Source organism: Myotis nattereri (genome assembly GCF_964212035.1).
Source record: "Myotis nattereri genome assembly, chromosome: 3".
In the NCBI taxonomy this organism is placed as follows: Eukaryota; Metazoa; Chordata; class Mammalia; order Chiroptera; family Vespertilionidae; genus Myotis; species Myotis nattereri.
Genome location: NC_138077.1, coordinates 31479666 through 31505126, shown reverse-complemented (window position 1 = coordinate 31505126; position 25461 = coordinate 31479666). Strand labels below are relative to the sequence as shown.

At 42.3% G+C, this 25461-nt stretch overlaps 1 protein-coding gene across 2 annotated transcripts in view; it reads left to right on the top strand.

Moving 5' to 3' along the window:
* Positions 1–25461, top strand: part of SLC7A14 (solute carrier family 7 member 14) — a 104758-nt gene that overhangs the window by 34506 nt on the left and 44791 nt on the right. The window contains exons 2-3 of one of the 2 annotated variants that reach the window (XM_081085908.1): positions 2130–2255; positions 14705–15161. In XM_081085908.1, the coding sequence (XP_080942034.1) occupies positions 14858–15161 (304 nt within the window). In that variant the 5' untranslated portion in view covers positions 2130–2255; positions 14705–14857. The remainder of the gene's footprint in view (positions 1–2129; positions 2256–14704; positions 15162–25461) is intronic. The other variant, XM_081085907.1, reaches the window with a different exon arrangement.

Below are 25461 nucleotides of genomic sequence, written 5' to 3'. Positions count from 1 at the left end.
ATAAATTTAATGAATCCCTCAAGGAGTATAGTGAGACCATGGAGGACATGAAAAAGGACCAACTAGAAATTAAGCATACACTGACTGAAATAAAGAATAATTTACAGAGATCCAACAGCAGACAAGAGGATCCCAAGAATCAAGTCAAAGATTTGAAATACAAAGAAACAAAAAATACCCAACCGAAAAAGAAAAAAGAAAAGAGATTCCAAAAATATGAAGATAGTGTAAGGAACCTCTGGGACAACTTCAAGCGTACCAACATCAGAATTATAGGGGTACCAGAAGGAGAGAGAGGGCAAGATATTGAAAACCTTTTTGAAGAAATAATGACAGAAAACTTCCCCCACCTGGTGAAAGAAATGGACTTACAAGTCCAGGAAGCACAGAGAACCCCAAACAAAAGGAATCCAAAGAGGACCACACCAAGACACATCATAATTAAAATGCCAAGAGCAAAAGATAAAGAGAGAATCTTAAAAGCAGCAAGAGAAAGACAGTCAGTTACCTACAAGGGAGTACCCATGCGACTGTCAGCTGATTTCTCTACAGAAACTATGCAGGCCAGAAGGGAGTGGCAAGAAATATTCAAAGTGATGAATAGCAAGAACCTGCAACCAAGATTACTTTATCCAGCAAAGCTATCATTCAGAATAGAAGATCAGATAAAGAGCTTCACGGATAAGAAAAAGCTAAAGGAGTTCATCACCACCAAACCAGCATTATATGAAATGCTGAAAGGTATTCTTTAAGAAGAGGAAGAAGAAAAAGGAACTCTTACCATTTGCCACAGCATGGATGGAACTGGAGAGTGGATAAATACCACAGGATATCACTCATTTGTGGAATATAATGAACAACATAAACTGATGAACAAGGACTGATCCAGAGATGGAGAGGCATTGATTGGACTGTCGGGCCTTGGAGGGAAGGTAGGGGAGGGTAGGGGTAAGGGGGAAAGATCAACCAAAGGACTTATATGCAAGCATATAGGCCTAACCAATGGACACGGACAACGGGGGAGTGAGGGCATGAGCGGGGGGGGGGGGGGTGGTGGTGGTGGTAGAGGGTAATGTGGGAACAAGGACACATATGTAATATCTTAATCAATAAAAAATATATTTAAAAAAAAAGAGAGACAAACTGAAGCTGCTAGTTGCTCCAGCCAGGAGACCTCAGCCCTAACTACATTTTGGGATCACCTGGGGATCCCTTTGACATCACTGATGTCAGGCTCCCACCTCAGGCCAATTAAATATAAATTTCCTGATACTGAAACTGGACATTGTCATTTTTAGAAGCTCCCCAGTTGACTCAAATGGTTCTAAATGATTCTAAAGGGCTGAGAACCCCTGGGAGTTTAACTTCAAAGACCATGGAAATCTATGCATTGTCCACCGGAATGTGATACTATTCATGGTCCTACAGCCCTTGACACCAATACTAGTTCAAGTCCTAGTTTAGGACGACCAACTAGTTCAAATACTAGTTTAGAGAGAAAAAAATTGGACTAGTGCCGTGGTCAGCAAACTGCGGCTCCTTGGTCCCTTGAGTGTGGCTCTTCCTAAGCCTTTGGAGTACCCTAATTAAGTTAATAATAATGTACCTACCTATATAGTTTAAGTTTAAAAAATTTGACTCTCAAAAGAAATTTCAATCGTTGTACTGTTTATATTTGGCTCTGTTGACTAATGAGTTTGCCAACCACTGGAGTGAATGTTGATCCATATCATCTGGAGCCAGCTGTCCATCAGTGGGAGGGGCCTCCCCTATGATTGCACACCAGGGAACAGCATGGTTTGACAGTGGGATTGCTCCGGGACGTGGCTTGGGAGTAGCAAGAACTTCTGTTTAAAAGTACAATGCTAGAAATCATATTTTGAGAAATTATGAAATGCCTGCTCCTTACTCCTTTCTCCTTCTCTGTTCATACCACCATGTGAACTAAGTCCCTCCAAATGAGTCAGTGGAAATAAGAACACTAATTTACATCAAGGTTCTGGATTTTTAAGTACTATCAGGTTGGCCATACCTCATTTAAGATCCAAGATGTCCAGAGTACGTCACAGGGGGGATTAGGAGCATCGAGGAGACCTAATCACAAATGCCCTTTCTCCCCATTTTTTCAGCGTCTTAAAAGTGTCCTCTTCTCAAGCTGCTTGCCAGCAGACTCCTGCTTTCCAGGTCACTGGAAATACTGGCACGCCGCTCTCCACCAGGAAACATTAGATTCTGCCTCCTCTGTCTGGGAGCTGGTGAGTCTTCATCTCCAGATAAGACAGCGATAGTATTTGGTGATCAGATGGGCAGGCTGCTATCTGACAAAGTAACAGCATTTCTTCTCTTCTAATGCCAAAAAGGATTGCCTGGGTGCTTTAAGCCTGGTGCACCAGTTTTTAAATTTGGTTTTCCGTTGTTGTTGCACAGAGGTCTGTTTTCTCTGTTCATGCCCAATGATTAAAGTGAGATTTCCTACTCAGATCAGTTCAAAGTCACTAAAGGAAGGTAGAAGAAAGGCGAATCAATTAAAATGTGAATAGTTGTTGAGAGGTTACTGGGCACAAGACACTGTGTTTGGCTCACCAGGGGTTAATACAAGATTGGTTTATTCAAAACCATGCTTAAGAAAAAGTGACAGTCTCCCAAACCATAAATGATTTTGTATTTTTTCTTTAATAATAATATTAGCTAATGTGAACCTAATTGAAAGAAGTTTGGGGTGGGGGTGGAAGGGAAGCTGTGGAAATGTCAAATTAAATAATAAAATGTGAAGTAGATAAAACTTTAGTGCTTTTAACCAAAGGCTGTTTTGATTATGCTGCATATATTTTGTTCCCAAGGATGGAAGAATTGTGGTAGATTGGAGGGAAGGATAACCGAGAGAGACAACAAAAGAACAGTTTGGGATAAGCCCTTAACAATGTTAAGAATGAGTACACCACCTACTACCAAGTTATGCTGTTCCACTTCGGTCAATTAAGCTCTGCTGGGCCATGCCGCATCCCCCACACATGTAGCATGACGTTTTGCCACTAAGTGCTGTTCTACTGTTACTGCATTAATAATAGAGGAAGGGAAAAAGAGACTTCGATAGGGTGAAAGAAGAAAGATATGCTTTCTGATCCTGTTTGGAAAGAGATGAAGAGCCAGGAGAATGGATGGGTTGTAGGGAAGAAGGCTGGGATAGGTGCAGCTCTGACGACCAACGCATGTGGCTTTAGAACCTGACATCCAGGCATGTCCACATTCTAGTTTTAGAGCCTTGGCTACATCCCCCAAATTCTCCGACACCCAGTGTCCTGTCCTGTGAAGGATACCACCACCATTCTAAAGTTATTTTGGTAGTTACTATGCACAGACTTGACAGCTGTGTTGTCTGGTATAATAGCCACTAGCCATGCAAGGCTATCTAAATTCAAATTAATTCAAATTAAATAAAATTTAAAATTCAGTTCTTCGGTTGCACTAGCCACATTTCAAGTTCTCGATAGCCACATGTGTCTATGGCTACCGTACTGGACAGCACAAGAACATTTCATCATCACAGATGACTCTGCAGTACTGGGCTGCTCTAGATGGTCCACCGCTCTGGACCTACACTGCCTGGGTTCAAATCCCAGCTCTGCCACTGAGTAGCTGTGTCACTTCGAACAAATGCTTTGACTACTCTGTGCCCTCTATTCCTCATCTTTAATTTGGAAGTAGTTAAAAGTAATATTTCCCTCACAGGGTTGTTGTAAAAATAACATAGATAAATCAGTTAAAATCATGCCTGGTACATAGTAAACATCCTGTAAGTGATGCAACTTTTCAGTAAAGGTTACCCAAGATAAGATATGGGCAGCATCTGGCACGTAGGAGAGCATGAGTCAATATTTCTACCTCAGATGTGCAGACATAGAAGACAGAGGAAAGCACTCTTTTTTATGCAGTACTAGAGGCCTGGTGCACAAAATTCGTGCATGGGTAGAGTCCCGGCTGGCGATCAGGGCCAATCAGGGCCTTCCTTTCTCCCCCTTGCCCTCCCCCTTGCTGCCAGCTGCCGGCCGGGGCCTTCCTTTATTCTGCGCCACTCCCTGGTGGTCAGCGCACGTCATAGCAAGTGGTCAAACTCCCAGACAGTCAAACTCCTGAGGGGACAATTTGCATATTAGCCTTTTAATATATAGGATGATTTGCATTTTAGATGTATAACCATTTAAGATATAAGCTTTTAGCCTCATAATAAAAGATCCCCTCTTAGTCTATTTTACCCTTTATCTACTTACAACAGAATGAAACCAAGAGTTCAAACTAATAGGGCACTGTTTCAGTCCTGCGATGTGTCTCAAGGAGAATTCACTCCTTTTTATTTGGGGATTTCTCACTAACAAAACGGAATGGGGGGCCTGGCCAGACTCAGACCATAAGCAGGAGGATTTATACTGTCAGCACTTGCCTATGGTAGATGGACCCAATTAAGCATCCTCAAGCCCAGACTCTGAACACAGAGGGTTATTTGCTGGGATAGCCTTCAGTTGTCAAAATATAATATGCAATTTGGCCCATCCCCTTTACCATTTCACTTGGTTCTAGAGAGATTTTGTGCATTAAGAATAGAGGTCCATGAACTCATGGATCTCATTGATACAGATCATAGTAAAGTAAGCTCTCCTTGGGCTGATTCTAAACATTGGGCATCATGGCCATCTCTTCCAGAGGAGGCATAAAAAAATAGGTGAGATCTGGGCTGATGTCTTCTGAGGAAAAGGAGGAGGTCAATGGCAGCAGTCTCAGACAGGCCACTCTAAGCATGGGTCAAAGTATAAAGATGACCAAAGAGTTTAGGTGAACCTGAAAGTTTATAAACCGTTTGACCCTTTGCCTTAAGGCATATTTATATTCTTGTTCATATTTGTCAAGCTGATTCTCCTTTTTTTTCATGTTGAACTAAATAGCATTTAGTCTCTTTTTCCCCTTTAGACCACTTTTTCAGCAAAGACATCCTAGGATCAGCATAATGTTTTCTTGATGTTGACTTATACTGTCTAACACATGGTCACATCTAAATATCATTGTGATTCCACTTAATAGTAGACACCATATTAAGAACTAAAACTGTACCAGCAGTGAGAATCTTACGGAGGATGTGTTATTCCTTTTAAAATTCCATTATACTGAAAAAGAAAAAAAATCACAGTAGCTTATTCCTAAAAGAATGATAGGAGAGTTCCATGTAACTTGCGTATGACATGGACACACAAACCATGGTCCTCACTGCTGTAAAAGGAAATGAGAGTGAGGAGGACTTGGACAACTGTGTTGAATGCCTCTGACAGGTGAAGTGAGAGAGATGAGGGTTTTAGCACTTTAGTGCATTCATTGAATTTTTTGGCAACAAGGAAACCATTGACCTCAGCAAAAGAAGGCACATGCTCATTATTCTGGGATCTTTTGTTTTGTTTTGAAAAAATATTTTATTTTTTTTCTGATTTTAAAGGAATACATGCTGACCACAAAAAAGATGAATATAGAAATCATTCCTAATTCCACCATACATAGATCCATACTTTTAATATTTTAGCACATGAATGAAATTGGATCATATTTCAAGCACAATTCTATATTCTTTATTGTTGTAGTAGCTTTAATTTATTATAACTTGAGTAGTTTTTATGTCCATGAATATTATTTTAGAAGAATATTTTAATGTTTGCTTACTATTCTATTCTTTTAATGCCTTATAATTTATTAAACTCTGTTCCTATTTTTGAACACTTAGGCTGTTTCCAATTTTTACCACTATACATAAAACTGCAGAGGATACCCTTGAGAAAAAACTTTTTTGTGCCTCATTATTTCCACATGATAGGTTTACTTTCCAAAAACATGTATGTCAGTTCACACTCCCTCCACCATCAGTGTACGGAAGGAAGCATCACTTCTTTGACCCCCTCCTCAGAAATGAGTATTTTTATTTTTTTGACCTTTGCCATATTAATAAGAGAAAATGTCCCCTTTTATTGGCATTTCTTTGACTACTTGTGATAATGGACATACTGTTCCATCCTGTTAACTATTTATATTTGCATTGGCAGATGCACCTTGGTGTGCTCTGTGAGGAATACATTTGAACTTAAGAATTGCAATCTGGGAAATTTTTAACTCAGCAGCTTGGAAGCAAGCACTTTTCAGTTGAATAGCTTATAGGTTGGAAATCTCTTTAGAAGTCCCCAAGTGAAATCTGGCATTCCTCTGTGACTTAGGGCTATTGGCATTGAAATATGCTCTCCCAGCTTTCAGATTTCCTGATGAAATGGCTTGATGATAGTCGAAGAAACCTTCCTCTGGAGAGGAATTCTCTGGGCTGTGAATTCAGAGTGTACCCCTGGGGCCTGCAGCTCACAGATCCTGTGTAGGTGCCTTCCGCAAAGTAGACTTTGAAGCTAGAAATGAAGAGGGCAAAGCAGAGCTCCATTTTTCAAAAACGTATTACATTCTTCGGCTGTCAAAGTCTGTGATTTAGGAGATTTTTATTACTCTAATTGGGTAAAAGACTATTTGAGGTCTCCAAGGAGCTACATGGAATATCTACATCAAAAAGTACTACATGGGATGTCTACATCAAAAAATACAACTCTAATCTTAACTAAATTTTAATAATTTCAGATTAAAGATTTTAATACTATAATAGTGTGGATTTTTAATGGTCTTCCCTTAAGTTAATGAATATAAAAGGATCAAAAATATATAGAGATGATTTATTTATAGTTAGAGAAAATGTTTAATTTCCCAAAGGGAAATTAAATGCATAAAAGCATTCAATGAAAATAAAGAGTTTTCTCATTTGTAAAATCTGAGACTTGAATCAAATGATTTCTAAGGTTCTGTCTTCTTTGATTTTATACACAAAGAGTAATTAACAAAGGAAGTCATCTTACATTGCAATATATGTCTCAAGATAACAGGGATTATTACAAACTGTGATTGTAAATGGTATCTTTTATAAAGAAATATTTTATTCCCAGTACACTGTTTTAGTTCTATGGAGAAATTATTTTTTCTACAAATATTTGTTGATTACCTACAGTGTACCAGTCCCTGCTGTGATCACTGGGGAGTCAGCAAAAAACAACACAGACAAAATCCCTACCTTCAAGGAGTTTACTGTCTAGAGGGAGGATACAGACAATGAAAATATAAATAAATGTCAAATGGTGGTCAATTACTCAAAATATAGAAGATGATAGATGATGATAGATAGATGATAGATGATAGATAGATAGATAGATAGATAGATAGATAGATAGATAGAACACGAGGGAAGGAGAATGAAAGACAAGGACTACTTTTAGCTCAGCTGGTACAGGAAGGTCTCCCTCCACAGAAGTGACATTTCTTCTGAGAACAGAATCATGAGAAGGAGAGAGTCATGCAAAGACCTGGAGCAAGAGATTCCAGGTAGAGGAAACAAGTGCAAAGTCCCTGAAATAAGGAAGAGCTCTCTGTGTTTCAAGAACCAAAAGGAGGTCAACATGCTGAACCAAGAGGAATGGTGGTGGGAGATGAACTTGGAGATGAAGTAGACACCATAATGTGTAGTGCCCTGTAGGCTAGAGTAAGGAATCGGGATTTCATTTTCTTTGTGGTATAAAACCATTTGGAGGGTTTGAATGAGATCCTAGACCTAGCCTGTGAGAGTGAAACAGTCTGTGCAAGGCAATTTAATATATACTGAGTTGGGGGTTCCATAGGAAATCAGAGGAGAGGAGGCCCAAGTAGTTAACACGCATGATACCATGCAGAGCCCTGCGATCTTGGACCTGGGGTCAGTGGGAGAAAAGAGTGGGAGGTGAGGTCAGGCTATGAGTTCCTCCCTGACTTGGGTGCTAGAGGAGAAACGTGGTACTTCAGTGCTGAATAACCAGATCTCTGGACAAGCTTCTCTCACTTCTCTAGCTGAGTAGACATTCTCGCTGGTACACGTTCTCTTGAAAGTGTTTTCACAACAGTTTCTGCCAAATAAATAAACAGATTATATTCTCAACCCCTGGAGTGTGGACAAACAGGGAAGCAGAATGGGAAATGTTTTTTAAGCAGAAATATTGTCCCAGACTAGGTAAAAATCAATCCTCCTAAGGTGGGTTTTTTTTTTAATTATTTATTTCAAGCAAATAAATTTAAGATGACTTCTTACTGTTTTGTTCTGCTTGATGTCAGAATCGGGTGAATTTTGGATTTATTCTGGTTGTTAAAGAAAATCAATATTTATATCTTTACAGAATTAGGTGTGGAAATACAGGAACGAACACAACAGAGTCTCTTAGTTTATACCTCAGATGCATAGACTTCTACTCGTTCCAGAAAAAAAAAAAAAAGCCTCAAAAACAAAATACAATTGCTTTGCCTAGTATATAGCATGGGCTCAATGAGATGAGTTATATAATGGTCACAGCTCTTCACATCCTCCTTTATAAGAAAAGAATAACCTGGCCCTTTGCCATATGACTAAAATGCCTTCTATGGGAGGGGTATGCAACCAAGCCCATTAACTATGGGCTTGGTCATTTGACTTACTTTAGCCAATGGAAAGTCTGTGAAAATGCCACTTCCACCAGAAGCAGAAGAGGCGTTGCTCATTCCCACCAGTCCTTGTTCTTGGCCTGAGCCAGGAGAGAACCGCACGTGTCAGGTAGGGCCTGCCCTCCAGAATCCAGAATGAGCAGACATGTGGAGACTCGCAGTCCAGACTGACAAAAAGACCTGGAGCCACTCCACAGCCTTGAGCAGAGCCACAGCAAGAGATAAATGTCATTGTTGTGACAGGAAATTTGAGATTGTTTGTTACTACAAAAGCTGATTAAAGCACTCAATAACTTATTAGAAACAAAGAAACAACAAGCTTTGAAAAAGGAAGATGAATTGATATGATCTCTTTTGCATAGCTACTCAGTTATCATAGATTCAAACTCACCTTTAAAGCCATTCCAAGCAAACCAAAGCCAGCTGTATCTGAGATTCCACATGCAATAGAAATGGACTAGCAGTTATTACATTGTTAAGTAATATGGTGGGTGATCAAAAAATACCTGAGTGTTCGCTCCGGCAACACATATATTAAAATTGGAATGATACAGAGAAGATCAGCATGGCCCCTGTGCAAGGATGATACACAAATTCGAGAAGCTTTACATATTTTAAAAAAGAATAATAACACTTGAGATGGGTTTGATCTATCAAACACTTAGCAAAGATATAACTGGGGAGATCAGTAATCTGGAAAATCAGAAACCCTGGCTTTTAAGCCAATTGTATATCGGAGTGAATTTGTCAGGCACCAACATTGTATGACTTAGGAGAATGCACGTGCACACACACGCGTGCGCGCACACACACACACACACACACACAGAGCAAGACATCTTCCCAACCACTCTGTCATGGTCCAGAAATGCCAAGCATAATAAACTGCGAGCTGCCCATGTACAAATCAGAATGTGATTGGACTAGAATCTGAAACATGTAAAACACTGCTGGTCACTGAAGAACTGAAGATGTTTAGTCTGGGAAAGATAAGACTCCAAGAGATACGTCAGTTGTCTGCAAAAACTTAAAGGCTTTTCCTGTAAGCAGATTAGCCCTCATTTGTACAGATACAAAGAGCAAAACAGGGAACAACAATAGAGAGTTCCCAGGCCACAGATCTCAATTCAATTTACTAGGGTGCTTTGTTAGGGCTTGGCAGACACTGAGATTCAGACACATCTGACCTGTATCTGACCACCAGTGAAAGGTCAGCGTGACTGACAGGCCAGTACATCCACAGTGAGGGCCACAGGCAAACACAGAGCCTTATCTGGCAAGTTCGGAAGGACTAGAAGAGCAAAGGAAGCAAGGACCTCAGCAGAGCCTCTGCCATCAAAGACTCTGGCTGAGTGAGCCACAGGCATGAAGGTCAGAAGGGGGTCATGCTCTCAGGGATACAGTGGTGACTATAGGTGAACCCACCATGTCCCAGCCACCCGATGGTGTGTGTGCATCTTGGGCAGAAAAGCCAAGAGTATAGAAGAATGAGAGGAGGTATAACCCCCAAGGACCCAAGCAAATCTGCTGAGATGCCTCTTTGGATAAAACACAGGGAGGGAGAAAGCCACTCTCTGCAAACATGGGGAGGGTGAGCATGAGTCCCAGGCAGTGAAAATACCAGGGCGTTCAGAAGAAACTCAGGGGAGTTTCAGCAAAGAAAAGCCCTGGATAAGGACTGGGCAGCAGGCCAGGGGTCCTCTGAGAGCTGCCTATGGAGGCAGAGGTGGTGGGAGAGGGTGTCAGCAGCAGCGGACCAAGAGACCTGGCCAGGTGCCAGAGCAGAATAGTTTGAGCTAACGCTCCCATAGCACTCACACACACTGTGCCAGGCCCTGGGCTGACGGCTTTACAGGGATTACCTCCTTCGCTCCTTACACCACCTGTGAGCTAGGTGCCCTTACTATCCCATCTCATAGATGGCAAAACTGGAACATATAGAGGCTTTGCCCAGGGTCACTTAGCTAGTAAGGGCAGAGCTAGAATTTGAACCCAGAGAACCTGGGTGCTGAATTCTGTCCTTAAGGAGCCAGGAGCTCAGCCCAGAGGAGGAAAAGCAGTGAGGCTGGAGGGGAGAAGGGTTAGTGCAGGAGCCCAGGTTACAGGAGTGGTGATGGGCCTCAGAAGGCTCCTTCTGACCCTGCAGTCACCAGGTGGGCCTCATCAAACCAGGCACCTTGCACTCTAACTGTAGCCAGGCCTCTCCAGAGAACATTGATTAGAAGAATTCTGTAGCCATCCTAACTGTCCAGCCAAGGTTCCCTGCTGCTCCAAATGCTTCAGCAAAGGCTGGACAATTACTCATGGGAATGGCATAAAGGGATTTCTGTAATCCCTCAGTGTATTTGCAAAATCAGGCAGGAATGATTCGGGACTGTTTACCATTTTGTTATCCTCTGTTTCCTTCCTCTCTCCTCTCCTCTCCTCTCCTCTCCAACCAACTCCAACCTAATTCGATAATCCTACCTCAGTGAACTTCTAAGCTGTAATTATTTTCATCCTGACCCAAACCTGCTCTTACCGTCATTATCCTTGGAGCCCGCTGAACCCTCAAGCACCCAGCAAACACCACAATGATGACTCTCTTCTCCCGGAGGCCTTGTAAGCCTTCCTTAGATAAAGCTGTGAAGTATTTTGAGAAACTGGAATTAAAGTGCTGGAGAAAGCACAATGCACATTCATTACTCATCCTGGAAACACTACAGCAATGAGCTTCCAAAAGTGTCTTTGATGAACATAATCTGGGGGTAATGAATATGGATATTGCCAATAGTCACTGAGAAGCATGTTTTCTCTTGTACATTTTGTTCTCTCCGGTTAAATTTCCAACCAAGACAGGAAATGCCCAGAGCCCCTGCTTGCATCAGTAAAGCGAGCGCTCAGAAGAAAAGACAGAGTGGGGGAGGAATCCTCGCCATCTCTACTGTTGCTCTACTTGAGTTTTTTCACCACGGTTCTTAGCTGTCTATTCAATAGACACCATCACCTCTCCGCCAAGCCTGGTTCATTTCTCAGTGTCCTTCTGAAAGTGTGTGATGAAGGCTGGTCAGGACAAGTATCCCAGAGGATGTCTCTAGGCAGCAGCCTGTCATCACTGTCAACAGACATCAGCTGCCTAGAAGCTCAGCTGCCTGCCCAGGGAGAGAAACTAGAAGGACCTGTCCGATTTGTGGTCCCATGGGGAAAATGGCAATGTATTAGGGTTCTCCAGAGAAACAGAATCAATAGGATGTGTACAGATACCGATGAGGTGATTCGCTAGAGGCATTGGCTCCCATGTTATGGAGGCCAAGAAGTCCCACCATTAGCTGTCTGCAAGCCGGAGAACCAGGAAAGTCGGCGTTGTGATTCAGGCTGAGTCTGAAGGCCTGAGAATCAGGAGGGACCAGTGTTGTAAGTTCCAGTCTGACTCCAAAAGAGACCAGGAACACCAGTGTCCAAGGAGAGGAGACGATAGATGTCTACACTCAAGCAGAACCAGGAATTCACCTTTCCTCTGCCTTTTTGTTCTCAATGGATTGAATGATAACCACCCATACTGATGAGGGCAATCTTATTAGTCTACCAACTCAAACATTAATCTCTTCCAGAGACACCCTCACAGACACCCCAAAATAATACTTTACCCACTGGTATCCCTAATCCCAGTCAGGCTGAAACATAAAGTCAACCATCACAGGCAATATCTGGTTTTCTACACCCAGCACTTCAGTCACAACTGGTGGTGGAGGGCAGCAGACCCCAACTCTGCCTTGCTAGAATCACCTGGGGGGCTTTAACAAGTCCCTTTATCTAGATCAGTTAAGTTGGGGTTTCAGAGGCTGGGGCGGGCACCAGTGTTTGTGAAAGATCCCTGGGTAATTCCACTGCACAGCCAGGATGGAGAACCACGGCCTCCCTCAGCAGCAGGTGCACACCTCACTCACCTTTGTACCTCGTCCTGGGACTAACTTCCCATCACGCATGACTCCTCAGTTAACTTCGCACAGCAGCTACAATGAGCAGCTACAATGAGCTTTTCAGAATATAAATCATATTGTCTTGGACAGTTTGCTCAGTAGTTAGAGCGTCGACCTGCGAACCAAAGGGTTTCGGGTTCGATTCCCAACTTCTGTGGGAGGCAACCAACCAACTCTCCTCCCACCCCCTATCCTTTCCTTCCACTCTCTAAATCAATGGAAAAAAATATCCTTGCATGAGGAATGACAAACAAACAGAGAATAAAGAATATACATCACATCATGTCACTTGCCTGAATAAAACCCCCCAATGGCTTTGCACTGAATCTAGAGTAAATTCAAGCCCCTCATCTTGGTTTGTGAGACACTCAACAGTCTGACCCTGCACACCTCAGGCAGGAGAGCCAAGAGTGAGGACAGGAGCTCTGCAAGTGGACACCCCAGAGCCAAGTGCTTGCTCTGCTTTTATGGGCTGGGTGACTTCCGAGAAGTTACTGGACCTCTCCCTGCCTCCACTGCCTCATCTATAAGGCAGATTTGTTGTGAGGATTAAATTAGTCGACACACATAAAGCTCTACATAGCACTTAGATCCTCCCCGTCACCCTGTCCAAGTCTCAGTTCCAGAACAGCCCCTCTGGCTCTTCCCTATGGACCCCCCTGCAAAAAGAGTGACATCTGGTATGACTGGCTCCTTTTCATCACTCAGGAGCCAATGTGATGACGGCAGAGACTCCTTCACCCCTTCATCACCCTGTTTGATTTCCTTTATAGCCTGTATGCATTTGCTAAGGCCACTGTAAACAAATACGACAAGCTTGAACAACAGAATTTGTTGTCTCGCATTCTGGAGGCTGGAAGTCTGAGATCCAGGTGTCGGCAGGGTTGGTTTCTTCCCCGGGCTGTGAGGAAGGATCTGTTCCATGGCTCTCTCCTAACTTCTGGTGGTTTCCCAGAAACCCTTGGTGTTCCTTGGCTTATAGATGTGTCACCCTGACCTTTGCTTTCATCTTCACGTCTTGTTCTTTCTGTGTGTGTGGCGTTATGTCCAAATCTCTTTTTATAAGGACACCAGTCAAATTGGATTAGGTGCCCATCTTATTCCAGTATGACCTCATCTTAACTGATTACATCTGCAATGACTCTATTTCCAAGTAAGGTCACATTCTGAGGTACTGGGGATTAGAGTCTCAACATATTCATTTGAGGGTATCACAATTCAACCCATACCCTTATTCTTCTCTTGAACCATCTGGTTCTATTTGTCCACCTGAGTATTGTATTGCCTTGTCTCTCCTCACTCAATGTCATTGTTTATATTGTGTGATTTTTCTGCAGAAAAAAAAAAAAAGTAGCCATGCTATGCTTTGTAATAGGAAGAAAAAAGACTTTCCAGAAAAACAAATGACCACCTTTGCATTGTGATTTGGCTCTCCATCACCTCCCATTCTAGATAGGAAGCTCCATGACAACCGGTACCACATCTTCACACCCCTAAACCTAACGCCATGCCTGACACATAATAGATGTTCAATATATGCTGGCTGAGTTGAAATTAGAACAGATAATATTGAATTTCCCCACAAGAATGCAAGCAAAGCAGTTGTTCTTGCAGCTTCCTGGTATACATGTGACACATTTTCTCACAAATCTAGAAATGTGAAAAAATAAATAAATAAAAGAATACTGATATTCTAGGGCAGGGGTCCTCAAACTACCGCCCGCGGGCCACATGCAGTCCGCCAAAAACATTTATCCGGCCCGCCGGTGTTTTTGCCGCCGCTGCCTGTTGATTAGCAGCTGACTAGTTTTTTTTTAAACTACAGTCTGGCCCTCCAACGGTCTGAGGGACAGTGAACTGGCTCCCTGTTTAAAAAGTTTGAGGACCCCTGCTCTAGGGCCTAGAGTCCAGGGGTGGGCAAACTTTTTGACTCGAGGGCCACAATGGGTCCTTAAACTGGACAGGAGGGCCGGAACAAAAGCATGGATGGAGTGTTTGTGTGAACTAATATAAATTCAAAGTAAACATCATTACATAAAAGGGTACGGTCTTTTTTTTTTAGTTTTATTCATTTCAAACTGGCGGGATCCGGCCTGCGGGCCGTAGTTTGCCCACGGCTGCTCTAAGCCATGGTTTGTTTCCCACTGAGTCTCATCTTCTCTTTTCTTGTGTTCTTCCTGCAGACATTCATGCCCAGGAAAAGGCTGCTTTGGGTCCCTCTGGACCTTTCCTAAAAAGAAGATCCCTGTGCACTAAATGAGTTCCAGAAGCAGCCACTGAGGCTTCCATAGCCCTCTTCCATCAGTTGACTTTCACCAGAACCCCTACTACTCAGGATGAGTGGCTTCCTCGCCTCCCTGGACCCCCGGCGGGTACAGTGGGGGGCTTCCTGGTATGCCATGCACTCCAGGATCCTGCGCACCAAACCGGTGGAGTCCATGCTGGAGGGAACAGGGGGCACCACAGCACATGGTACCAAGCTAGCCCAGGTGCTCACCACCGTGGACCTCATCTCACTTGGCGTTGGCAGTTGCGTGGGCACAGGGATGTACGTGGTTTCTGGCCTGGTGGCCAAGGAGATGGCAGGACCTGGTGTCATTGTGTCCTTCATCATTGCAGCTGTTGCATCCATATTGTCAGGTAAGGGTCTTCGTGCAGCAGAAGGCCTGTGGAAAGCATGCTTACAGACCTATTACTGTTCATCCCACAGTTCTAGAGTATTTAGTGGTGAAATGTATGAAGTGACAGAGAAGCGGTCTTCATGCTTCCTTTGTGCCTGGACTGCCAAGAATTCAGGGATAAGTTTTGGTTCAAATGTAATAACTACCTTTTCTACTGCTTTTTGATACAAATAATTGTTCTGGTGCCAAACCATCTCCCAACTTCTTATTCCCTGTCATGTCCATTGGAAGACATGTTGGTCCTTTTATAGGGGAGGGGAGTGAATACAGCTAGGATATCATTATAAAGGATAGGAAGAGTAGCAAAATAAGTCAGTAAATCTGATATGATTAGGATTTGATGAACCTCAAACTGGTACTATGACTCCCAAGGAGGAGAAAACCAGGCTAGAAATACAAAGCCATTGTGAGACTCACAAAGTACATCTTCCACCACAGACTGATATTCTGCAGAGTCGCTTTTCTAGAGCTTTCTCTCTCCTGGAGGAAGAATCATAAAACTCATTATTTGTTGGGTTTTTTAAATGAGATACCAGGCTTAGCATTTATCATCTGTGAAATGGTTTTTCTATTTCCTTTCCCTCCTCTTCTTTTGAGTTGTGATCCACACAGTACCTTCCCAGAATGCCAGAGACAGGTCAATGGACAACTTGAACAAGAAGGAAAAGGAAAGCATTCTGCTTCTTGATAGTTATAATGCAAAAGCATGAGGTAGATCATGTGGTTCAATCCACGAAGGGGTGGATGTCATGTTCTTTTCAAATGTGTCATGAGAAGTAAGGATGCTAACTTCTATTGGGAGGTCTGTGAGCTAATACATACCATCACAAGTTATGCATTAATTTTGCATATCCTGACTACATGGTCTTCATCCACGTGGGATGCACAGACTAGAAACATGCAACCAGAAAGTTCACTGGTTTATATTTGACACCTTTTTTATTTGATGAGGGAAATATTTCCAGACTGATTTCATCTGTCTCCTGCCATGGCTTACTTCCCTGTTGGTTTTATCACTATCTCCTTTTCTAAAGTCATCCTCTAATGTGTATGAATATCCCAATAATTGAGCTTCTTACAGAACAAAGGATTTTTCCTTATAGATGAAAATAAATTTTTCACCTAGATAAATTTCATGAATATTTGAAATTCTGTTAACCTCATTGCAATCATTTTCAAACTTATTTGGCAAAAAAAAAAAAAAAATTATTTGGGAGACTGTGCCAGATTTTTACCATTAATTTATAGATTTAAAAGTGTTAGCATATAGAGCAGACTAGCAATATTAGGAATAAAGGCAGACATATAACCAGAGGGCCCTACAGAGACTATAGGGCAGACAACTATGAGTCCTTCCCAGTTAATGCAGGCTGCACATTCTCCTCTAGATTCATCCTATTATGGCCCACACCCCCAAATCATGATGGTTCTCGTGAATGAATCACCCACATCTTTTCATTCATGATGCTACATTACATTTAGAAGCCAAACAGGCCCAGTCCCATACTGGGAGCCTACCCCCGTCACAGTGCTCGTGGGCGCTATATAACCTAGACATTTCTACTGCTCAGGTGGGCCTAAGATTGGACCAGTCATGTTGTACTGTAGTCTGTGCCAAGAGCCCTGATTGTGCACACTTCTTCCAACTTTGCATTCAGTGAGGTCATGTGGTTAACTTGATCCTCACCTCCACTGGTGCTACATCAGCCACTACTCTTGTGGATACACTCTGGTATCGTCATCACCTAGAATAGTTTTGCCTCAAGAACCTTAAACTAAAACCCCTGTCTCTGACCATAGCTCATTCCCTTATTGCACTTGCTCCTAAATCTTATCAAGAATTCCCCCAAACCCCTTGACTCCTGCCCACCATTAACCTCTGAAAGACCCAGTAAAATGTAACTAAGAATCTCTGCCTTCCCAAGTCTGCACCTGGGTGAACAAGAGCTCTTGGGAAAGGTTACTCAACCCCACAGAGGAGCACGCCACAAAGTTAAGGTCTCCATCCGCCTTCTGCTGAGCCCATGAGTTCTTACACTTGTCCTTTATCAAATCTTCTCATTGATTTTTCTGCACTTTCACCGCTCTCTTCAAACCCTGCTCAGTTCATATCTCTTCCCTTAGAGCAGACAAACCTTAATACCTCAAATATATCTGCAATGAGCTCCTTAAATATTCTACCACCAAATATGTCCCTAGCAATCACCCACACTTGCCACTTTTCCTCCATTTTCAGAGGGTAAAATGTCCTCACTTTCAGGACAACTCAATTCTTTGAGCCCTTAACCCCATCCTTTTCTGTTCTCAATAATCCCCTTCTCTAATTGTGTCCTCAACATCTCCTTGTCAACAGGTTCCTAATCAAGTCTCTCTCGTCCTAAAATATAATTCTTTCTAGGCTCACATTCTCCTCTAGCAACTTCCAATGTTTCTCCTCCCCTTCTCATTCAAACTCCTCATTGATGGCTCTTAACCTCTGATTCATCCCTCAACCCACTGCTCTCTGGCACCTGCCCTCACCATCTAATGAAATTAACCTTAATGAGGTCACCAATGGCATCCCCTTTGCCAAGTCTTATAGATATTTTTCAGCACTTATCTTATTGGAACTCTCTGCCATATTTGACAAAATCATGCCATCTATCTTAAGATATTTTACATTCTCTTGACTGTGTGAGAATATAAAGTTCTTATACTTTATATTCTTATAGTCTTCACGACTTCCCTTTCTCTACTTGCTCCTTAAATGTTGGTGTTTCCCACTCTACACTCTCTGCAAGATGATTATATCCTCTCTCATGGTTTCAACTTCTCTCAGTATTTCCATGCTTATATCCATTCATATCTCAATCATATACATATCCTCTAAGCCTCAAACTCTACCAAACATTTCTAACTGTATGTTCCAGACATACCTCAATTCAACATGTTCCAAACATATCCTCTTCCTCCAAACCAGATTCATTCTCTCTCTCTCTCTCTCTCTCTCTCTCTCTCTCTCTCTCTCTCTCTCTCTCTTCTCTCTCCTCTCTCCTCTCTCCTCTCTCTCTCTCTCCTTCGCATTCCAGACAAAAACCTTGGTACAACCTTTTCTGCCTCAGCCCTTTGCATTCAATTACAAGTCCCACCAGTTTTGCCTACTACATAGTTCTTAAACCAATCCTCCATCTCTATTTTCTCTGCCCCTGCTCTGAAGTCTCTATTAATCAGAACTCTTTTCATTTAAAGATATAGTAGCCAAACACAACCAATCAGAAATGTATTGGCTCAATGGCTGGATCTAGGGCTTCATCTTTATAAATCACAACCTGAAGGAAAAGACATCCTCACCCAGTTTTCACATATAAAATATCAGTGAAAGATTCTAGTTGGCTTTTCTTAGGTCATGTGTTCACCTTTATATTGCTAGAATAGGATAAACAGAGCTAACACCTTTGCTGATAGATGCCATGCCAAAGTGGGGAAAATCAATCACCAAGATTTGTGGTCATAAATTGGAAAGTGAGTTAGTCTCTACTGTCTGCACTTACCTCCAGGATAAATAGCTGCTTGGTTACAAGAGTGAATGGAGTAAATGAAAAGTTGGAATTAACTAGGTTTAGCTTTTTCCAGGCAGAGAGAAAAAAAGCAATGAGGTTAGGAGTGCTTTCTAAGGCTGGAACTAGTGCAGGACCACACAATATAGGTTGGAAATGAGAACATGAGGGTAGTGGTGATTCAAAAGAAGTGTTAAGATCACTGGAGATTGGTGCTCTCAATGAGTTCAGAAAATCATTGAAATAAAAATATTGAGAAAGTGTGCTAGAGGATAGAAATGAACTTGAAGAGTGGGATGTTTGAAATTAAGATGTCATACGTGGTACAGTAATCACTAATGTTAATTTGAGACTATAACTGGCTCAGCCACAGATGACCTGTGAAAAGTTGAGCAAGTTTCATAACTTCTCTGAGCCTGTTCTCTACTTTGAAAATGAAACTTCAGAGAGTTGTGAAGACTAAATGAGATACCTGTACAGTGCCAGGTCAATGCCTGACAGGTAGCACCAAATAAATGGTCATTACTATTTTGTGCCAAGCTCTGTATTAGGAGCTTGCAATATATTATCACATTTAAAACTCATAATATCTCTTCAAGGTAGGTTTTATCATCTCCAGCTTTACATGTGAAGAAATTGAAATTTAAATAATAGAATCTAGATTCAAATTTGTTGTGCAAATAGTGTCTTTCAACCATGACTACGAATTTAAATCATTTGATAATTTTTTTTTTCTGAAACATGGACTGGAGAAGGGGGTGGTCAGCTTTATTTCCAGTTCTTTTTTCATATCATTAAAATTAAACCTCGAGCACAATACAGATCTAATTGACTCCTAAGTTCGTGCACTTTCTATAATAACTCTTCAAGCTCATATCTAAAATGGTTTTGGTAGAGATTAAATGAATAGTATGCGTACACAGCATTGGTCCCCATCCCAGTGCACAATACCATCTTTTTATCATCTATGCATAAGAAACAGTTGGCAAAAATATAATAGAGTTCAATAAAGATGTTTTGGGTACCCATCATATACCAGTCCTGGAGCACTACCAAAAATTAATAAGAAATTGTGTCTACCCTAGAGGACCCATAGGTTATTGATGGAATGAACACCAAACCTGACAAGTAACCATGGCATAATGGTACTAATAATAGTAATAGTAGTAGCAATAACTACCATTTGTTGAGCACTTACTGTGTACCAAAAGAGTTCTAGGTACTTAGCACATTATGTTACTTAATTCTCACAAAACCCCCATGTGATAAGTGGTGTTATTATCCTCCATGAAAGATGAAAAAATGGAGGCCTCTGAAAGGTTTGGTAACTTGTTTAAGACTACTGCTTAGGAGGTGGCAGAGCAAGAAACAGTGAAAGTAGCCTGAGCCCACTCCTTAATCACTTTGCTATTCTGCTACTGTATTAGCAGATTCAGATTAGGTTTAATTGCATACAGTGGAGAACTAAAAATGAGAGATAATTTTCCTTATCTTTTATGTAAAAGAAATCTGAAGGGAAGCTGCTGTTGGGGCCCACAGTCCCAGGGTCTCAGGCTGTTTGATCCTTCTGCTCTACCATCCAGGTGCTCGGCTTCTATTCTCCGGGTGACCTCAGAACCCAAAACAGACTGGAGCTCCAGTCAGTATGCCTGAGTTCCAGGAAAGAGAACAGAAAGTTGGGGCAGGTCACTTCTCACATTTCTGTCCCCTTTATAAGAATCTTTCTGATAAGTTTTGTTCTGTAACTACTACTTACCTTGGCTAAAACCTGGACACTTCTCCATAGAAAGTGAGGCTAACAAATGTAGTCTTCTCATTAGGTATATTGCCAACCCCAGTATTTCAGAGCTTCTGTTGATGGGGAAAGAAAGGAGAAGTGGCTGTCATGCCAGATTTATAATGGATGCATAACCCTAAGCCTTCCAGCTTGCTGAGGTCAATTTGTCCTGAAATGTTTAAGTAAAATTGGTTCTGATACCTAATAATGCACAATTAGAAAATCTAGAGCCCTTTAATAAAACTATGGAGTTGTGAGTCTTACTTTTCTCCTAGTTTTATAAACCCCAAATCTCTGTTTCCATGGAGTGTCTGTCTCTACTCTGCATTTCACTTCCTGATAACCCTTTCCACCTCTTCATCCAACCAGATGACACCCCAATTCTTCCTTCCCCATGTATCATTGAGGCAAGGTTGTATGTTCAGTGGACTTTATTGAAAGTTTGGGCCAGAGATGGGAGATGTAATGCAATCCATTCCAGCAGACAGCAAGCTTACAACTGGATATAGGACACTCCAGTTCTTCCTGCCTTTAGAGAATGTCCACCAACCCTCTCTTCTTGGCTCCTGCCTCCAGCCCCATTGATGGGCAGCCTTTCTCCCTCAAACTCCTTAGCCTGCTTCCTGTCAAGCCCTAAGACACTTGTCCATATCTTATCCAGAGAGGTTTGCTTGTCTCTATCTCCCTCCAAGTTCATCCTGGCCATTTTTCAAAGACTATCATCTCCCAAACAGAATAGTCCACCCAGATAATTTACTAAACAAAACAGGTGCTTAGAGGAGGGATTTGGGTGCCAAGCCAAGAAGATTAGATATCATTCTGTAGGCACTGAGAAGCTCAGTGGCATGACCAGATCTGTACTTTAGTAACAGTGGGGAGAGAAAGGATGTGGAGAAACTGGTGATATGCATATTGTATGGAACAGGCAAGAGATTATGAGGCACTCGGCCCTAACAGTGGAGGAAAGGAAGCTTAGGATAGAGAGGATTTGAGCATGGGTGGATGACTGAGGGGGAAAGGATAAACGCTCTTTCTAGCTGAGGAAAGACACATAATAAATAAGAATGCCTTTGAAATAATGTCATTAGAGTAACAGATTTACAACACCATTCTGGTGATAGAAAATGAGCATAGAAACAGAAAACTCTAGTACAGAGGACCCTCACGGAACACCGCGAACGAGAGCAAACTAACTGGTGTGCGCAGGACACTGCATGCAGTGCTATCATGTTGCACCTATTTCGATGTCACCAACCCAGTGAAGGGAGGGGTAATTTTAGTTCTGCTCTCAGATGAGGAGCCAAAGGGTCAGAGGTTAAAGTAACTTCCTGAGAGGCAGGCAGATATTTCGTTGCGGAGCCAGAACTGACATCTCAGTCTGTAGGACTCCAAAACCCATGGCCTTGCATTTCAGCAAGCTGCCTCTGAGATCTTTAAGCCAATATTTCTCATTAGAGGTGGATTAATAAGTTGCAATCAATGAGAAGGGTCTAAAAGGCAATAATAATCACACCAAGTAGTATTTTTTTGGCACTCTTAGTCTGTGGTTCAACACTAGGGTTTATAATTCATATTTCCTGCCATCCTCATTTGCTCTCTAGCATCTCTGATTCATCATCAGGTAAGCCCATGGTAACTGAATCCCTAGGGAGGTGATAAGGGGAGCCGAGCCCTCTCAAGCAGGTGCCTTTCCCAACCTCCTCTTTGGGCTGGCTCTGGGGACCTTCACAGAGCTTAAGCAGAGTCTCCCCATTTCAGCATCCATCTCAGGTTGGATTTTTTCATGACTGAGGAAGATTTCTAAAGATTCTGAATCTATGTAAGCTAGTCTTGTGAGTTTCCTTGTTTTGTTTTTAAGAACAAACCATTTTCCCCTCATTAAATTGAAATCAGATAGAGAGGTGAACATCAGGAAGGTTGGTCTTTTAGCAACATTTTACTATTCATTCCACAAATTTGCATTGATTGGTTCCCCCAGAACATCTCTAAGAATTGCTCTTAACCATACTGGGAGGTGGGAGAGACAGAAACATTGAGAGGGCGTGGGAGGAAGTGCAACGGTAAACGGATGCATGCCAGTCTTCAAGCCTCCGGAAGACAGGAACTCCAAAATCATGTCCAAATAAAACAGCTTCTTGTTGAATTCTTACTAATCATATCAGCTACTCCTGATGTTTGTAAAGTCTTTAGGTCATAACTTATTAGCACTCAATAAATGTTGACATTGTTATTATTACTGTTGTTTTTACTATTATTAGGCAAATACTACTGTGCATACATCACTTTATTAATCCTCCCACCCTCCCTGCTAGCTGGATATTAGTGCTTTCATTCTATGGCAAATCATAATGGCTAAATCATTGAGGACTTACAGTGTGCCTGGCACTAGCTGAACACCAGCTGCATAATCCTTCCAACAAATCCTACAAAATATGTCCCATTATTATACTCACTTTGCAGATGTCAAAACTAAGGCTCATAGAGATTAGGTGGCTCCTTCAGGGCCACGTCAGTGTCAAAGGCCAAGTCTAAGTTGAATTCTGCCTAGCTCCAGAGATTGTTACCCCCACACTGTTTCATGCAGACATACCCCTCAAAATTCAAAAACTCACCAAAGGGAATCAAATGAGTCAAGGAAACCTTCACTCTTATTGGGATTTCAAAAGATCCTGTTGCTCACTGTATTCTATTGGTTAGAAGAACACTTTTTTAAGCTCAAAACTTCTGTAACCGAGGTCATGGAAATGACTTCTAAGTTCAGTGCCTTCCTGGTACCTGTCAGCACTGAGAAGGGTGTTGTGAAGTGCTTATAGCTCTTCTACCCAGGGCTGATTGACAGCCCTGTAGGAAGGATGTCAGTTACCAGTTCAGAGAAGGTGAGCACATTGTAATAGAAACTTGCCAGTTTCTAAAATCGCTTATTGTGAAAATGAGTTTCCTCCAGCAAACCCAGGAGAACCTGGGTTTCTTTTACATCTTCTGCAGCCATTTGCAGGGTGGACAGTGAATACCAAGAGCACCTGGCGTGCCTGCAGGAGGGACTGGCCACCTGCTCTGGGCTCAGTGTGGCAAAGGTGCTGCAGAACACAGGAAAGGACTCTGAGACAAAGAGCTTGGCATCGATGCACAGAAACAAGACAGGCACACCTGCCATAATTGTGATCGCAGCAAGAGATAACAGGGCCTGGGTCACAAGTCGGGACACCTGAGATCTAGTCCCAGCTCCGTCCTGCAGCAGCTCGGGGCAAGTCATTCACATCTCTTGGCCTCAATTTCTCCTTCTGCAAAATGAAGAATTTGGAATTTATTGCCTGTATGTGTTAGGCCGTGGTCGGCAAACTCCGGCTCACGAGCAACATGCGGTTCTTTGGCCCCTTGAGTGTGGCTCTTCCTAAGCCTTAGGAGTACCCGAATTAAGTTAATAACAATGTACCTACCTATATAGTTTAAGTTTAAAAAATTTGGCTCTCAAAAGAAATTTCAATCGTTGTACTGTTGATATTTGGCTCTGTTGACTAATGAGTTTGCCGACCACTGAGTTAGGGTAATAAAAAAGAACCCAGGTAGAGGATAGAATTGTAAAGAAAGATCCAATGTCTCCACTCACCCCCGACTCCAGTCCCCCCACCCCCAACACACACACACATATCAACCATATGTCGCAATTAGTCCCTGTACCTGCTCTGCCATTTACAACTTGTGTGAATTGGGAAATTCACTTAACCTAGAGCTTACAAAATTACAGATGTGCCGCGGTGTTGATTCCTCGGTCCTCTGGGCAGCTGGAAGATGGCAGAGGCCCCAGGCTAGTCCACTTTACCTGTGAGCAGCCTCACCCCTTACACATGACCACCTTCCCATATCCACACAAACAGTATCATTATGTAGGTGTATTCTGTCAGGTGGAAAAGTTTGGAAAGTCCTGATAACCTGTCTAAATCTTGGATTCATCATCTGTAAATGGAAATATTATTAGCCCCTGCATCATAACCATCTTGTAAGATTAAAATTGTGGATAGGAAGTGCTTAGTATAACCAGTGTGCATAGCAAATGCTTAGTAATGTTTGCTCTTGTAGTCACTCTGACCACTACGATTGGCCAGGCCTCCAACCTAACAAGGCTAGATGTGCCCTTAGCACAGATGAGCATCCCTAGTTTATATTCTGAGGCTTCTCGGTGTAGACCCAGCAAAAGACCCAGCAGGCCTGCCTCCTACTCTCGCTTTCTCCAGAAGAACCTTGTGCGAAGAGTATGCTTTTACTTCTGAAAGTATTTTCCCAAAAGGAATTGTCATCTCTATTGGACAATCCCCTTCCAAAAGGCTGTGCTTCAAAACATACAGATAGGCCTGCCACAGAAAATAAGCAAAGAAACCTGATAATAATGACAAATTGTGATTAGTGCTATGAGGAAATTAAACAGGGTTCCATGACAAAGTACTGTTTCTGAACAAGTGATATTTAAGCAGCCTCAACTCTGTGCAGTGAAATGGGCGCTAGAAATGAGTAAGGCACAATGTCCATGGAGCAACCACGTGAGACAGGAGTGCTGATGCAAACACATAAAGAGAAGTTATGCCAAGCACCAGCCCTTGCCTCAGACACCTGGTGCAAGGCAGACTTGGTGCATAGAGTCTAACTGGCCAGCCATGGCAGCTCAGGAGCTTTGCATGTGCCAGGCCATCTGCTCTGAACACTCATGCCCCTCCTCTCCTCACATTGCTAAGCCCAAGGGCTGGTACTAAGGGACTATGACCATGAAGGAAATCAGGGAACTCCTGTCAAATTCCACTGGCCCTGGTGAGGGTGTAAGATCACCAAAGCAAAAGGTATACACCTTCTCTGTATACACAGAGAAAAAAGCTAAGGTGAGAGCTTTCTAAAATGGCTATAGACAAAGAGGAAAAATAAGAAGCAATAATGGAGAAAGAAAAAATGTGGGCAGA